At 40.0% G+C, this 15869-nt stretch overlaps 2 protein-coding genes across 2 annotated transcripts; both read right to left on the bottom strand.

The window, feature by feature from the left end:
- Positions 1-840: 840 nt before the first annotated feature.
- NUDT19 (nudix hydrolase 19) lies at positions 841-5555 on the bottom strand. The gene is made up of 3 exons (XM_084294714.1): positions 4828-5555; positions 3139-3346; positions 841-2485 (listed from the first exon to the last, which is right to left on the bottom strand). Exons 1-3 carry the CDS (start codon positions 5524-5526, stop codon positions 2259-2261), a joined length of 1134 nt encoding a protein of 377 aa, XP_084150840.1. The 5' UTR covers positions 5527-5555; the 3' UTR covers positions 841-2258.
- Positions 5556-11494: 5939 nt separating this feature from the next.
- Positions 11495-15798, bottom strand: RGS9BP (regulator of G protein signaling 9 binding protein). The gene has a single exon (XM_084294990.1). It carries the CDS (start codon positions 15537-15539, stop codon positions 14826-14828), a length of 714 nt encoding a protein of 237 aa, XP_084151116.1. The 5' UTR covers positions 15540-15798; the 3' UTR covers positions 11495-14825.
- Between the last annotated feature and the right edge of the window lie 71 nt (positions 15799-15869).

Here is a 15869-nt window from a genome sequence, read left to right as displayed (position 1 = left end):
AAATACATGCATCCCCACACAGTCAGCTGTTCAAAATGTCCCCTGACATCCAGGCCCTTACAGAAGTGTTACTTAATTCTTATATCAAGCTCTGTGACAAAGTAGCAACATTATTATTATTCCTCTCCTACACTCCCGTTTCCATTCAGGCTTAATGTTTTTTTCGGCCCTGATTTAGCTTTATGCAAGGTGCCAACTCAAGCGGATGAAACGTCAAGCTGGAAAGTAAAGCCCACCTCTTGGGCAGCAGCCCATACTTGGAGGGGCTCATTATTTTGAAACTACAGCTTTAATGATCAATATTTTAAAGTTAATAATACAAGATATTTACAGTATGTGCATTCTAAAACATAATTGCTTCTATTTGATGATTAGCTTCATTTTCTAGGTAAAAGAGCATCTTTTAGTTGCCTTTTTTTTTATAAATCCTTCAGGCTCTTTTTCGGCCTTTAAGCTCCCCCTGCTGGACCATTCTGCTTTTATTAGTGACAAAAAAAAAGTGACAGCAGCCTATCTGAAGATGGAGAGGCAGAGTATTGACCTAGAAGATAGATTTAATATTGAAGTAACTGCTTCTGACACACAGCAGAACTTGAATTATATAGGGCTAGTATAGGAATAAATATTGGAACATGCTGGTTTGTAGAACACTTATTTAAGAATCCAACCTATATTTAAGTTGCTGAATCATTTATTTCCACAAAATATTTTCTTAGTAGCCACCTTCTGCTGCAAAACAAAGCAAAACAAAAACAACAAAAACCTGTTAGAACCACAAGGTACAGACCAATAAATAATGATCAAGATAGCTCTCCAGCAACTATGATCCTAGGCATGCTTCTCCCTCTTATATTCATAGTACTACAGTGGCCAGTGTTAATGTCCAAAAGCTAAAAATCATATAAGATAGTATACAGGATACTTTATTTGCTTCTTCCACTTTCCGTTTTTCTAATTTTCTTGTCTTCATGTTCAGAAGAATCAGCCAGAGTATTGTGAAGGAGATATTAAGCATAATACACTACTTCATAGAACCCATGCATAGCAGATGTATAGAAGTTTCAGCAAGGGTCTGCAACCAAGAACCATCTGAACACGTTCAGAAAGAAGAGAATAAATAGGTACATATTTTTCTAACAGAAATGAATGCTACAAACCAATTCAACTTAGTGAAGATATTACAGATGATTTTATTTGAATTAAATTACACAACAAAAGTTGGAACATAGCTTTCAGAACAGCTTTATTGGATAATTTTAAGTCATAATTCCTTCTTATTCTTCCAGATAAAGAAGATACCACATCACAGCTCCGTATATTCCACTTATTGCACCAGCCACAAAATAAAAAGACCAAAAAAAAAAAGTAGCAGTCCTTCCTCTTAAGTCTTTAAATATCACAGATACGTTAGGTAAAAAATTTAAGAAGCAAAATGTGGAATACTGAATTGTGGAATTAGGCGTTTCCAAGGCAGTATTTTATTTTTCTGAAGTTGGTGGCATCTTTTTGGAGCTGAACAATTTTTTCTTTTTAAATTCCTATCAACTTGAAGGTAAAAAAATGTCATGAATAAAAATATCACAACTACCTTTGAAAACTGTGAAGTTTTTAATAAGTTACCATTAATAGAAACAATTTAGCTTTATCAAATATAAATATTCCTTGTAATAAGTGAATGTTAGCTGACATCTATATATACACATACACATTGGTTTTCAATTAAAATAAGGTAGACTGGAATATGTAACAGAAACTGAATGAATTTCATTCATTTCTAGACACAGATTACAGTTGCCAAACAGGTAACTTTAGGAAGCATGGTAAAACAATTTTTGAACTCAAAACACACTTGTTCTAAACATAAGATGTACTTTAATTTTCAGTGAGAAAAAGACCTGTGTGACCCAACAGAATGGCATTACAGCATATTCCATTATTACTATGTAAGTAGAGTAAGATGCTAATTGTTCGGTATAATCACTGTCAAATCACTTTAAAGTTTATTCAGTTAATTAAGTTGATAGTTGTGTTAATTTTTCTGTAGCTTCTTTACACCATACCTGACACAACTTTGAAGTTTCAAAGACTCAAAGATTGAAGTACACATAAATCTCAAACCCACAACCATATGAAATGCTGTGGCAGGGCAATGGTATATTTAAGTCTCTTGTCCTAACTACTTGGCAGCCGTTAATAAGGATGAGAAACACAGTGAATATGTATGTAGTTAAATACATTCTATATTAAAACCAAAAATGTTATAATCTACTATTGTAGTCTGAACAATCGGTGTTTATCATCAACGGATTCATATGTTTATATTTTGCTTGAATGTTAACATAGAGAGCAAGACTGTTTATGTTTTTTATTACTATCCTGTGAAACGTACTACCCTCTTTCATGAGATCTTCAACCGTCTTATCTGTTGACATGACTGTGTTCATTTCCCCTGTATAATCTGGATCTTCTGGGTATAACTCATCTCCTGTTAACAAAAACAACAAGAAAGATAAAACCAGCTTTTATATATACAATGCCTACCTTATTTTTCAGCCTTTGATTGAGTGACACTATCAGTTTTTAAAATATTTATTAAGACATGAAACTCAGTGGGAATAGATTTTGACAATATGAAAGTAAATTGCCTCCAAACATTTTAGTATTTAAAGATACAGCCACAAATTTCTAAAGTGTCTGTCAAACACACAGGGCACACATTCAGTGCTCTTGCTAATACTAAAATGATGTCTTGTCAGGAGGGAATTTATATATATATAAGATTGTATAATAGATGGAGAACAAGACAAAGATTTTTCTGAATGTACAAAGGCAGGCTACAGAAGGAGAAATGCCAGAATTTATTCATAAATCAACATATTAATATCAACCATATGAAACAAAGAAATTATGAGCAAGAACAGAAAAAACTGTGCTGCCCAGGTGGTCCAGTAGCTTGTCTCTGATGGTAGCTGTTACCAACTGTATCAGAGGAAGAAAAAAATGTAGGACAAGAATGCAGTAACTTGACTTCTAATAGAGTTTTTCCTTACCTTTTCAGACTAGTTTGTCACGTGGCTTGAGTATGTATCAATTCCAAAGTTTTTATGTACTTAAAAGAACTCTTATTTGTTTTCTTACCTGGTAATAGCTGAATTAAGCCATCTGAAGCAGTTAACATTATAGGCATCCAACATTCACATCCCTCTAGAGCTCGATCAGAGCTGAACTTGTGTAATTCATGAAGTGAAGAGAAGTTGCACAGCCTACACAATTCATAGAACTGAGGGGGAGCAAGTGATATTTCTCGAGATTTAAAGAGTTCAATGGCTTCTGGAGGTGATGACCACTGTAAGAGCAAAGTAAGCATTGAAATATTAGTTCCGTAAGCAGATGGCAATTATCAGCAACTTTAAAAGCTGTTTGCAAGGAAGTCTTTACAGAAAAAGAGCGTGAAACAGTCTAAGTTATCTGAACACAGTAAGAGTCATGCATAAACTATACCAGAACTTAACCATGAAGAGATTCAAAAAGGTTTTACAAAACACAATAAAAGCAGTTTGTAAAAGTTTTTCCTATAAGAATAAATAACATTTAATATTAAATGTAGGCATGCAAAATTTGGAGACTACAAGTCTGGTTTCAGGGACTTGACTAAAAGTCTACTGAAATCAGCAGAAAACCCTAAGCTCAATGTGAATTCAATCAACAAAGTTTGCTATGGCTTCTTCAAGGACTAATTAAAATCACCAGTACTTCCAGTGCACATTGTTTTTAGAGCATGGATACTCAGCTGTTCCTGCTTAATAAACATGGGGTTTATAAACTATTAATCTTCATTTCATTTCATGTGATGACTCTGATAATTTAAATATGTGCAAAAACAGTTGCAGTACATTTCTGCCATTATTAACAAAAAATTATACCATGAACTCTCTCAAAGATAAGATCTCAGGTGCTTTCAAATTTATATAGCAAGATCTGATAGAAACATAAACATAGAAACACTAGTAATACCAAAAACATTAGGTAAAGCTTTATGGAAGTTTCAGGTTTTTCTTTTAACTTACCTTCATACTTTTTAGATTTTTTAAAAAATGTGAATACCCAAATGTACCTGACTCTGAGCTGTCTTTTACTTCATGAGCAGTCTTTACTCTTTTACTCCGTTAAAAAAATAAAAAAGTCAGAAGTAATATAGCTCCGAAACCAGTTTTAATAATACAGCTTATCTTAACAAGTTTGTATGTTAGTTATAGTATTCCAACTAACTCTACAAAAGACAAAATTAGGAGCTTTTGTAGCCCTGAAACACAGCACATACCACTCGGATCTCTCTAGGCCTACTGAGTGTTAACTGTATGGTGTCAGCACTCTGTTGGTATTGCACAAATGACTGCGTAGGAAGTGATTTAGATGTCATCTGTTTTCAAAAAATCTGTAATTCAAGGTGTAAATGTTCTGATATGAAACACTTTAAAAAACAAACAAACAAGACAGTTTGATGTAAAGGAAATTCATGTGAAATGGCCCTCAAGAAATTAATCCTCGTCTGTCAGCATTTTTGATTAAAGGGGGCAACCGAAGTTACTAATGGAAGTAGGATTGCAAGCGGGAAAGGACTGTCAGAAGAGGGAAACACTTATTTTCCTCACGCCTTAAGGGATCCCTGTCAGGAGGGGCAGGGAAGGGTGGGAGCTAGTCCTTTTCACCATCTGATCACCTCTTCACCTGCCCTGCCTGTACTGCAAGCAAGCACAGCGGCTGGCCTGCGCCCCAAGGGTACCCCTGCCGCCGCAGCGACCCGGGAAGGTGGCACAGCGCTCTCACCAGGCAGGCCGTCACCTCCCGCTCGTCCTCGGAGGCGTGGGGTGGCCGCTCGCCCAGGCAGCACAGGTAGAAGGCCGTGTCGTAGCGGCGGCCGCCGGGGCCGGCCCTGCCGACCGGGGTGAGCCAGTTGCTCCACTCGTGCAGAGCCCAGATGTTGGGCACGCAGCCCAGGTGCCGGCAGAGCTGCAGGAAGCAGCCCGCATCCTCCCGCACCCGGCGCCGCCACTCGCCCAGCTCGGCGGCCGACAGCAGGCTCTCCACGGGCAGCGGCCCGGCCCCGCCGCTCTCCCCGGGCCCGCTCCCGGGTGCCAGCAGCAGGATCCCCGCCTCTTCGAAAGTTTCCCGGATGGCGCAGATACGGAAGGCGACTTCCCCGGGCAGCGGCGAGCCCAGCTGCCGCCGGTCCGTGGCGAAGATCGGCGCCCGGCCGCTGCCCGCAGGCGGCGGCTTCACGGAGCCCAGCCCGCAGAGCGGCGAGGCGGGCAGCAGCCCCAGCCAGGCCGCCGAGAAGTCCGCCGCCTCCACCAGGCCGCCCGGGAAGACGTGTGCGCCGGGCGCGAAGCCGCTGCGGAAGCTCCGCTGCAGCAGCAGCACCTCGTAGTCGCAGGGATCGAGCGCGGAGCGCCCCGGCCGCGCACCCATGCCCGCCGCCAGCAGCAGCGTAGCCGCCTCCCGCCAGTGCCGCAGCCGCGGGTTCATCGCGGGGCCGGCGGCGAGTGGGAGGCGGCGGCGGCGGCTCGGGCGCTGAGGCGCCGCCTGGGCGCCTGGAGGAGCCGCTGCAAAGCGCGGCGAGAGGACGGGGACGGGCTGAGGGCAGGGCGGGCGGCAGCAGCAACGCCCCGGGTCCTAACCCGCGGGGTCGTGTCACAGGGCACAAGCTGAGGGTTCGCCGGGCGGTGGCACAGGGCACAGGCTGAGGGTAACGTGGACGAGCTTCAGGTATGCGGCTGACGGCGGCCGCTGGCAATTTATTTGGGAAAGTAGGGGTTGGGGCACTTTGCAGTTCACAGTTATTCCACTATTCCACTTCGTAGCACCGAGTGTGACAAGAAACTGTTGACTCTGCTGATTTAGTATAATCAGCTGATTATACTAAAACTGAGGCAGAACACCATCTGTGATACAGCCAGACAACATTCAAGTTCGACCTCTGTCTCCCCTTTCCTTCCTCATAAACGTACATGCAAAAACCATTTTGTAATTGTGGCCTCTTTTTTCATGCTTAAGCAGTGTTGCTCATTGGTGATTACAACCTTAAACAATGGAAGTGTGAGGTCCACTGCTGCTCCTATTTCCTATTGTAAGGCATTTTGAACCCAAAATCATGGAGTCTGCCTTTCATTTGCTTGTATTCTGTACTTGTAGTCTATTTTATTGAGTTAAATATGCATCTTGTTAGGAATGTGCTTTGTCTAAAAGCTGCTTTAATGGTGAAATATTAATAAACTACTGAGGTTTTCCAAGATTTAATGTCCGATGAGCTTGACTGCTGATCAAAAAGATTTAAGGTCCATTATGTCAGGTAATTACCACATAAAGGCATTTTAAGTAGAAAATAGTTGTGTAACAATAACAAACAGCATCACTTTAAAATCAGCTGTAATACCTGCACATACACAAATCTGTCTTGCTATGGCAAAAATGTGATGTATAATATTTCTGGAAGAGTATTTCACAACATCTAGGAAAATCTGATACTAGAGAATAGTGATTATGTTGTTTAGTTTCTATACAGGATATATATTTTATTATTATTATTATTTTTTAAGCCCAGAGAAGTCTAAAGTCTTGCCAGTGCTCATACATGTATGTCAAGCAGCAATATCCTGGACAATTCCTCCAGCTTCACTGCTATACAGCAAAAAATTTGACAGATCAACTTTCATAGGCATTCTTGTATGGAGGGGTAAATGTAGTTTGTGGATGGCATATACACTGCTGTTTGCACCCTCAAACATATACAAGGATTGCAGCAGAAAAATAGTTGTGTGGTTATAGCATTATTTATGTCTGTCGTCAGCATCTGGAGCAGTCCTCTGGGACCACACAGCCAAGTGCAAGTGTGGCTTAAGACAAATGGATTATTCTCCACTCCAGTTACTGCATTTTTCCAGACAGTCCTGGGGTGTGTAAGGTACCTCTTCCCCCTAAGCAGGGTGACATCCCTTGCCTAAGGGTAAGCATATTCACACTATTGATGGCAATTTTTAATCTTCCTTTCAGTACTGTCTTAGAAGAAGTAGCTCAGTGTTCTTTCATGACAAAGATGAAACCATCTCAAGCAAAATTCCAGAAGTATATGAGCATATGAGTCTTTAATTGACACAGTTATCAGGACTGGGGGTGGCAGGAGGTTCTGAGGATGAACCAACTGACACTCAGAAACTCCTTGAACAAAAGCCTATGGTGCAAAGGGATGTTTTGTCCCCTTTCTACTAAGAAAGGCAAAACTGAAGTGCTGTGAATGTGCATCCATCTCCTCTCTCAGAGCTATATTTAACTTGCTGGAGAAAGCTCAAAGGAGTATGGAAAAAGTCCTAAAGCCAAACTAGATTTAAGGTTATCTATAAGGCATGTTTCTTTTCATCTCCAACTTGGATGACTTCTTTCTTCAACATATTCTGCTGAAATGCTGAGCTCATCTCAACTGTACTTAGAAAAATACTCTGTTATCAGGAATGCCAGTCCTAACATGAGGATACTAGTTTATGCCACTGCTGGAGTAAAACCATTCCAGCACAGGGGCATTCTGTGTTCATCTGGGCTTTCCTGCATTATGGGTAGTATGTAGGCAGGGAATACAGGAGACTTTTAGATTGTTTAAGCTCATGTAACAGATTGAATAGGTGGACTCACAAAATAATATAAAAAAATAAAGAATTTGTTGTACGCTTTTCCAAGTATTGTCCAAAACATGAATAAATATCCAATATAGAAGATGCAGGCTTGTAGTTATAGCACCATTATAAGGTTTATAGCTACCTTCAGACCAAAAAAATACCAACAAAGCAAAACAGATCAGAAAACTAGGGTAAAGATAGTATTAACAATTGCAAATGTTTTACTTCCTACAGATGCTTAATGGATTACATTTCTCGTGAAACTGAAATTATGGTTCTAATTCTGCAGCCTTTAATTACATGAGTAGTCTTTGCACATGTAATTTCAGATGAGTAGTGATGGCACATATAAGTAATCATTCAGACCACTCCTTCTAAGACCTAGAATTCCAGTGTGTATTTGTTGAGGGATTTTTTGAAACAGCAAAAATCCCATGGCTTGCTGTAGCTGAGCAAACCAAGCTACCAGGGCAACTATGAGAAGTTCCCATGACAGTGTTCCCACATCACCCAATTGAGGAATTCAGAAAAATATTGTTACCAGTAGCTGGCTTCAAGGACAAGGTCTACATGACTGCTAATCACAAGGGGGTTGTTTTCTTGCAGGTGGGGTTGTTTTCTTGTAGTTGTTTGTCTGAGTGCTTTTGACCAATTATCTTGTGTGAAACACTATCCGCCCCTATTAAGTTCACTATAAAAGTTAGGCTATTTGGGCAATAAAGTTGAACTATGCTTTATCACTCATATTGAGTTGGCTGCATTGTTCCTTCAGCCGCAAACCGAAAAGTGGCGCCCAAACAGGGACCTGTCAAAGGGTGGCTGAAGCAGAGGGGCACCAGAACACGGCGACTGGGGGGTCAAGAGCGACCGAACACTACTACAATGGTTGGTGTGTCGTCTCCGAAGACCTGAACTAAACAGTTCGCCATCTGCGTGGGCTACAGGGCAAAGGCTGCAGGCTGATTACAGGGTAAGGCATGCTTTCCTTTTGATATTGTCATAGTGCAGGATATTGCCATAGAGCAGGAATAACAGGAAAATGGAGGACGAAGTAGCCCTAGATTTATTACAGCGCTTTTTGGAAAAGCAGGAAGTAATCGCAATGCGACACAAAATTCGGGCAAGAAAATGGAGCATGATCTGACTCTACTGGTGTCTGTCGTGCTTTCGGCCATGCTCCCTGCAACATGTATTTATATATAAAGTTACATATCCAGTTAGTGTATTGGATTAAGTTGTGAAAAGAGTATCATGTTTGGTGTGTCAGGTACTCAGTCACTTTATATGGTATAAATAGTTAAATATTTTCTTTTGTCTTTTTTCATTTCCATCTTTCTCACTCTTTCCACCCCCAAGGATTATGCTGTATATATATATATACATATATGGCTTCTTCAAGATTATACAAAGGAATTGCATTTGAATTCTTAAATAATTATTTTTTCTTAAGACAATTATATGACTGTATGATGTCATGTACTATTCTTATTAAAAGCAAAACAACAACAACAACATGATTTTCAAAGTCATGTTTTAGGCTGTGTAATTCCTTCATGGTGACACATCAATGAGTTTTACTGTACATATTCTTTGAACGTTTGCGTGCAAGAGACAGAGTTGCCTGATCATATACTTCATTGAATTTTTTAACATGTCTTGAAAAATTTACCAAAATAAGTTCCAAGGAGGTGAAAGGCACAGCTCATGTATTTATTCTATGATTGTGACTTCCCTTACAGTGCACTTGAATTAGAACTAGGTTTTAGAGGATTTGTTTGTATAATTTGGTGGAGACGTTATTAGTAGTATCTGATAAACAATGTTATGTAATAATAGTATAAATAAAAGAAAACACACTATTCAATCAAAACCAAACAAACACAAACAAACAAACAAAAAAAAACAAACAGCACTGTAGAGGCTCAGGAAGCACATTGCTACTGCTTAGGAAAACCACAGCAGATTTTCTTACAGAATTACTAGAACAGAACAACACAATTGCTTTTGCTAACTAGCCTCTGCAGTTCACAGAATTTCAGAAATGCCATAATTTTATTTATATTTACCTACATGGCTTCTAGTCACACAGCGTCCAGCATGCAATGTTTGTCCATGGCTGTATATAGGAGATTGCAGAGGAGACTTCACACTGGTTAAATGCTGCATGACTTTTCACCTTCTTAAAGGTTTCATCAGTGATAGATGATTAAGTTGCATTTCCAACTGCATCACAATACTGCAACAGCTAGCTGCCAGAATGGATGGCAGAATCCAGCCTTCTGTGACCACTTTATCCCAATAGTGTGAAACAGAGAGAAAAGAGGCTGTCTTTGGACTGGAACTGATATCAACTTGTATCAAAAGGAGTCAAAATACTGTAATCAAAATATTTTTACTCCTACTCTGTACTGAGTTAATCAGAGAACAGGTAGCCAGTTCCAGTTAGAGATACTACATTTTCTTGGTCTCACTAGATTTAACATTACCTTCTTATAGAGAAGCTATAGCTTAATATTTTGATACAGTTATGTTCTATTTAACAAAAAGCATACTTTGATAACATAAGATGAAGATACTATTTGCATATATCCATCTCTTTTCATTAGCTTGTCCCTCCCTCAACACATATGGATAATTTTATATGAGAAAAACACTCTTTTCTAATCCCACTTTTACTGTATGCTTACGATAGCAAATGCTGCTCACGTGTAGACTACTATTTTGTCCAGAGCCTTTCCTGCATTAAAAGACTTACATAATCGCATTGAGAGAGAGTGCTTAGAGATCTATAATCCATTGGTCTTTCAGAATGACTTTTTACATAATGAAAATCTGTGAAGGGTAAATATGTTTACTAGGAGTTCCATTAGCACTTAATGTATTTCTGGAAACTATACATAAACAACAGAAACCTTATATAAGATGAAAAGGAAAGCCCGTAATCAATCCTTTCAGACTGCAAACAATAAGCATGTATTTCATTTTGAATCCAAAAGCTAATGACATCAACCAGTTTACTCAGTTTTTAAATAACTACATTCACATTAAAAAAATAATGCTTTATGCGAAGAATTTTGAAACTAATTTTATTTTACATTCATAAAGCTGTTAAGTTTAAAGTTACATTCCATTGAAGACTGTCACTTTACTTTTGGTTCTGTGTTCACTTTGCTAGCAAATTAAAAAACTGTGTGCAATTTTTTTTACATTGAGAGACTGGGAGTCCTGGAATAAAATCACACACTGCTGCATTTAACAGACTCAGTTCAGATAGTTTGATACAACTGTTATCTTTGTTGCTATCAATACCACAGGACCAAATTTCACTTTCCTTCAATTGTGTATATCACTCCTTCAACTGTGTATATCTTCTGTTAAAGCAAATGCAAACTTTGCTGGATGAACGAGGATAGAGTTTGGATCCTAATACAAGAGCCTCTGTTAGTCTAGCCTAGTATGTTCTCTAGTTTTCAGTTTCCAAAGCCAACGTTTCCTTGCTTTTAATCAACAATACTGAGCAAGCAGTGCCGAAGGCAACATCATGCCTATTATCCTGAATGTTGTTGTAGCTGTTTCTTAAGACAGAGATTTTTTGGCTTTCAAATGTCCAATTTCCCTGCAGTATAAATTAAGATATATTAATATATTCATCTGCAGGTGTGTGAAAAGGGCATGTTTATTTAAAGAAAACTTTAGCGTGAGGACTTTGTGCATTAGTTTGATTCCTTTGGTTGAAATAGGAACTTTTTCTTTAGAAGAATGAATTGAAAAGGTGTGTCAATATTTCAGTTTTTGTTTGGTTTTAATTACTGCTGCAAGCTGACAAATAAGCTTCAAGAATGTACTTTATTTTAAGTTAAATGGTGACAGTAACAAGTTTTATTCAAAGTGTAGAAAATACCACCCATGCACAGGCAAAAAACAAAACAAAACAAAACAAAACACAAAGTAATTCATGTCAGCAATAAGATTTTAGTATATAGCAAAGTTAACATATGTATCCTATAAATAAGGACAAAAGAACCGGAGTAAGATTCAAATTAAGCAACCAGCATCTTCTTTTGTAGTGAAAACACAGTATCGTTCTCGTTCACTGTTCAGCACCAGAGTATCTGTATTCTCATCATGCTAAATATAGAGTATTTTGAAGTTTGACTTCACATTGTTCACTTACAAAAACAGCATTTCTAGTCTCCTTCCAGTTGCATTCCCGTGGGGAAAAATCTAAGGCTGTGAATCTAGCACATTTCTTTACTTCTTAGTTTAAAAGAAACATAAATATCTTTGAGCAGTAGTGGCTTCATATTATTTGAGCAGTAGTGGCTTCATATTATTTTGATTTTTTGTGCTCTAGTGCCTGAACCCTGTCACATTGAATGTACACTTGTATCAAGTGTGTATCAAGTGCATTTTTTTATTATTAGTAAATTAATAGCAGGAATACTATCCACTTAGATGGTGCCAATCCTCTGTTACAATTCTACTTCATCTTTTAATTTCACATAGCTGAAATATGAGATAATACAGATTTTTAGGAACAAATTCATGATGAATAAATCCACAGTCAGCTTTGTCTTAAGATTTGAAAATACAATATTTTTCCAAGGTTCCTTTAAGTATTAATCGTGTGCATACTCAAATGAAGTACAACTTGCATAATTATAGGCTACTTATATGAAGTCTTTGGGTCCTGTATTACTCAAGATCCTCCCCACCCCAAAACACCATGGACTGAAAATTTACAACTTCTGAACTCACTGAGTCTTGCTTTTGAAGATTATATTACCTAGTCTTAAAAACAGCTCTACAAAAATAGCCATTTTTAAACAGTATACCCACTTTAGGATACCAAAATACAAGATAATCAATGCTGTAGATATTACCATTTACTTATCCACCAGAAACTAGACTTGCATTACTTGGATTTTCAGAAATGTTGTTAAATGATCTGATTTCAAAAGGAATATGAACTTTTCAAGAAGTGCAGAATAAAGTCCAACTTCTGATCCACCTGCATGTAAACTAAGTAACAGGAGAGTGCAAAGAGTGAAAATGTCCATGAATCCTTAGTGACTAGTGGTGGCAGTCAAAATTTGTACATTCTCCTGCAGCTTTTGCTCTATTTTCCATAAACATGTTTACTCAATATTATTGTGAAGGAGATCTTGACATTTAAATCAACGCACAGCTTTTACATCTAGTCTATGTCTAGACAGACTAAAGCAGTAGCACTGATAGAAACAGACTTGCCTGGTAAGAGTGCTGCTGGGGATCTCTAAGAACCTGTTAGCTATTTACAAGACACATCCTATGGAATGAATTAAATACGTAAGAAAAAATTGTGGAGTTTTACAAAACCGTGGATTTCCATGAGAAGAAGGTTTAGACTGGATCAATGTGCAAAACTCACATTATCCTTCACAGAAATGATAGTTGTTAGCCTTTAAATCAGGCCTCTATTTCACATTCTTTTTCCTCACCTGCAAGTGACTAGATTCAAATTTGTTACTCGCCTTTTCTCCACAAATCCAGTTCTCTTAAGTTCTAAAAACTTAACTGGTGCAGTTTTTAATATTGGTTAGTTCTCAACTCAAAAAGATCAGCTGTTCGCAAGTGTTGACAACATAACTTTATTTAACAAACCTACAGATTATTGTCTAGTAACATCATCAGACACATCTGATTGTTACTTTTTGATAATGTGCCCATAATAATCAGCGCGGCAGAGTAATTACCTATTAAAGCCCCCACGTCTTCGGGTCCTTTATTTGCCTGTGGAGTTTGGAATTGATAGCGTGTATTTAGATGAACAGAACAAATCTCCTTAGGTTACATAATAAAGGAACACAACACATGGGTCTTTTTTCAAGACAATAATAGAGCTTCTCTGCAAAGTTAGTATCCCCCCCCAGTTCTACATTTCATCACTGACAATTTTTAGGTAAGCATTGGAAAAGTTTTCTGCTGCTCTTGCATTTATCCCCCAAACCTGTAGTGCATTAAATGGGACCAATTATGGGTCCAGTCCTACAGACTTCCTCTTTCCCACATGATTAATCAGACATGAATGAAATGTGAAACCAAGACTTCTTGTTTTAGCTTTGTCTGTATTTTTGCAAAGAACTCAAAGGTTTTGTGGAAATGTGACTGTACATACAAAGGGAAAAATCCCTGCCCGTCAATGTAAGAGAGAATCTCTTTTGGGACGATTAGAAAGGTCTGCTTTAGCTCTACATCATTTTTGTTTGCCAGACTCCTTTCAAAAATTATTGCATCTGTTGTGGGTGGATTCACTGCTCCTGTCCTCATAGTTAACTGTGATGTTCAGACAGTTTCATTCTACAGAAAGAATCTGAAACAGTGGCAGGAATTAGACTTTCTGCAGGGGAAGATAAAATTATGATAAACATGGAATAGAACCATGAGGCTTGCTGGTATTTTTCTGAACATGCAACTCTCCCTTTTTTCTCTCTGGATGTGGAAAGCCACTAGTCATTAGTGTGCGCTGTGCCAACCCACGTAACTGGGTTCTGTACAATGCAGTCTAAATCTCCCATCAGTATTTTCTGAACATTGCTTGTTTTGTTTTCTGAGTCCTCCTCCTCGCCTCCTCTTTCCCTAATCATTAACTTATCCAGAATAGACACTTACATTCATTTATTGGGGTTTTCATCCTTCCCCTTTTGTCCACTGAAATAATATCTTGCGTATTTGATGAAAAAAATCTCAGTGCATTCTATTCACTTTGTTAGCCTCCAAATTTGTGTTACTCCCAAATACTGTAAACAGTGAGCAGCAGCAAACAGCAGAGCCTATTCGGGAACAAAAAGTACATGCTTCTGAGACTAGTGATCTATTAATAGCAGACAAATCCCTGTTATAGCCAGTAGTGATAATACCCTGATACTTCATAGTTAACTGTTACAAGTCCAGCAAACGAACACGTCCTATTTGCAGGCTGATTTAGATCTGTTTTCTTCAAAAAGCACGCAGAAAGAAACTGCATTTTTGGATTTTGAGAGGCAAAAGTTTTGCTTTATTTTTTCAAGTGTTAGGTTTCAATTCTCAGCTCACCCGGGTGACCTGTTTTGAGAAGATGTGAGGCATGAAGTGCTTCACAGGCAGCCATGGGGGCTGCTTGTCAGAGCCTGCACCAGCCTAAGAGAGCTTTACCACGCACACTGCCAGGACAATGGCAATAATGAGGACTGCGGAGAAAATAATCCCAGCTAGAATTTTGCTGATATCACAGAAGGATTTATTTTCCTCCACAGAGATCATGCCAATAGAAGATGCGCCCACGCTGATGGTGGATTTGAGTTCAGCCCCAGGGTCTTGCTTAGCCTCTACTGTCCACTGAGGGACGCTGACCTTCATTTCCATCTCGTACATCATTTCTCCTACCTGATTGATTTCGTTTTCTAGGTCTTTCAAATCCACCACATCTATATTGTGCTCAGCCTCATATTTCATGTTCTGGATGCTCATCGCCCTAGCGGCCACGCCAGAGGTTCCCCCGCTCATGCCCGTTTGTATCAGGTGCTTTTTGGGGACGTTCAGCGGGAACTCGTGGCCCAGCTCCAGGGCCCTCCTCATGTCGATCTCCAGGATCTCTAGGCACGTGGAGAAAATCACCCATAGCCTCTCGAACTCGGCTTTGTCCTCCTTACTCACACTTTTGTCCTTCAGGACCGCGGTCAGCTTGTTCCTGTTGGCCACCGCCAGCTCCTGGGCTTTTTGCCGGGTTTTCTTGAGCTCTTCGCGCAGGTTCTGCGAGTCCGAGGTGCCGCCGATGGTCAGCACCATGTGCCGGTAGCAGGCGGTCACCTTACTGAGCGCATCCAACAACGCCTTGCACTCCTCCTTCACCATGGCTCCGCCGCCCTCACCCGCTGCCGGGACCGGGACCGGGCAGCTGCCGGAGCCCGGCACTACCAGGCATGGCGAGGGGCGGCTCCCTCGCGCCCTCCTCCGGATCCCCTTACGGCTCCTCAGGCCCCTCCGGGAGCCGGGGAAGCGGGCAGCATCGCTCCCTGCCCGCTACCGCCGGCGTGCAGTGGGACCAGGCCGCCTCATCCCGCCTCTAAAGGGAAAAGCCAAAGCTCCGGAGGACGACCGGCAGCTGTCCCGTCACATGGCGCCGCGCAGGGAACGCCCGCGGCCTGCTGGGCCCGGCCCTATAAGCCCTCACAGACTCCGCCT

This window comes from Netta rufina, assembly GCF_964035555.1.
Source record: "Netta rufina genome assembly, chromosome: 13".
NCBI lineage: Eukaryota > Metazoa > Chordata > Aves > Anseriformes > Anatidae > Netta > Netta rufina.
The sequence above is the reverse complement of the archived record's forward strand: the minus strand, read 5'-3'. Positions and strand labels throughout refer to the sequence as shown.

Bases quoted from the DNA above. Each gene is read 5' to 3' on its own strand.
- NUDT19 (XM_084294714.1), bottom strand. From the start codon at position 5,526: ATGAACCCGCGGCTGCGGCACTGGCGGGAGGCGGCTACGCTGCTGCTG. The intron at 3,347-4,827 runs GTGAGAGCGCTG...TTGCTCTTACAG, and splicing joins GGGAGGTGACGGCCTGCCTG to TGGTCATCACCTCCAGAAGC. The intron at 2,486-3,138 runs GTAAGAAAACAA...TTTTGTTAACAG, and splicing joins CTTAATTCAGCTATTACCAG to GAGATGAGTTATACCCAGAA.
- RGS9BP (XM_084294990.1), bottom strand. From the start codon at position 15,539: ATGGTGAAGGAGGAGTGCAAGGCGTTGTTGGATGCGCTCAGTAAGGTG.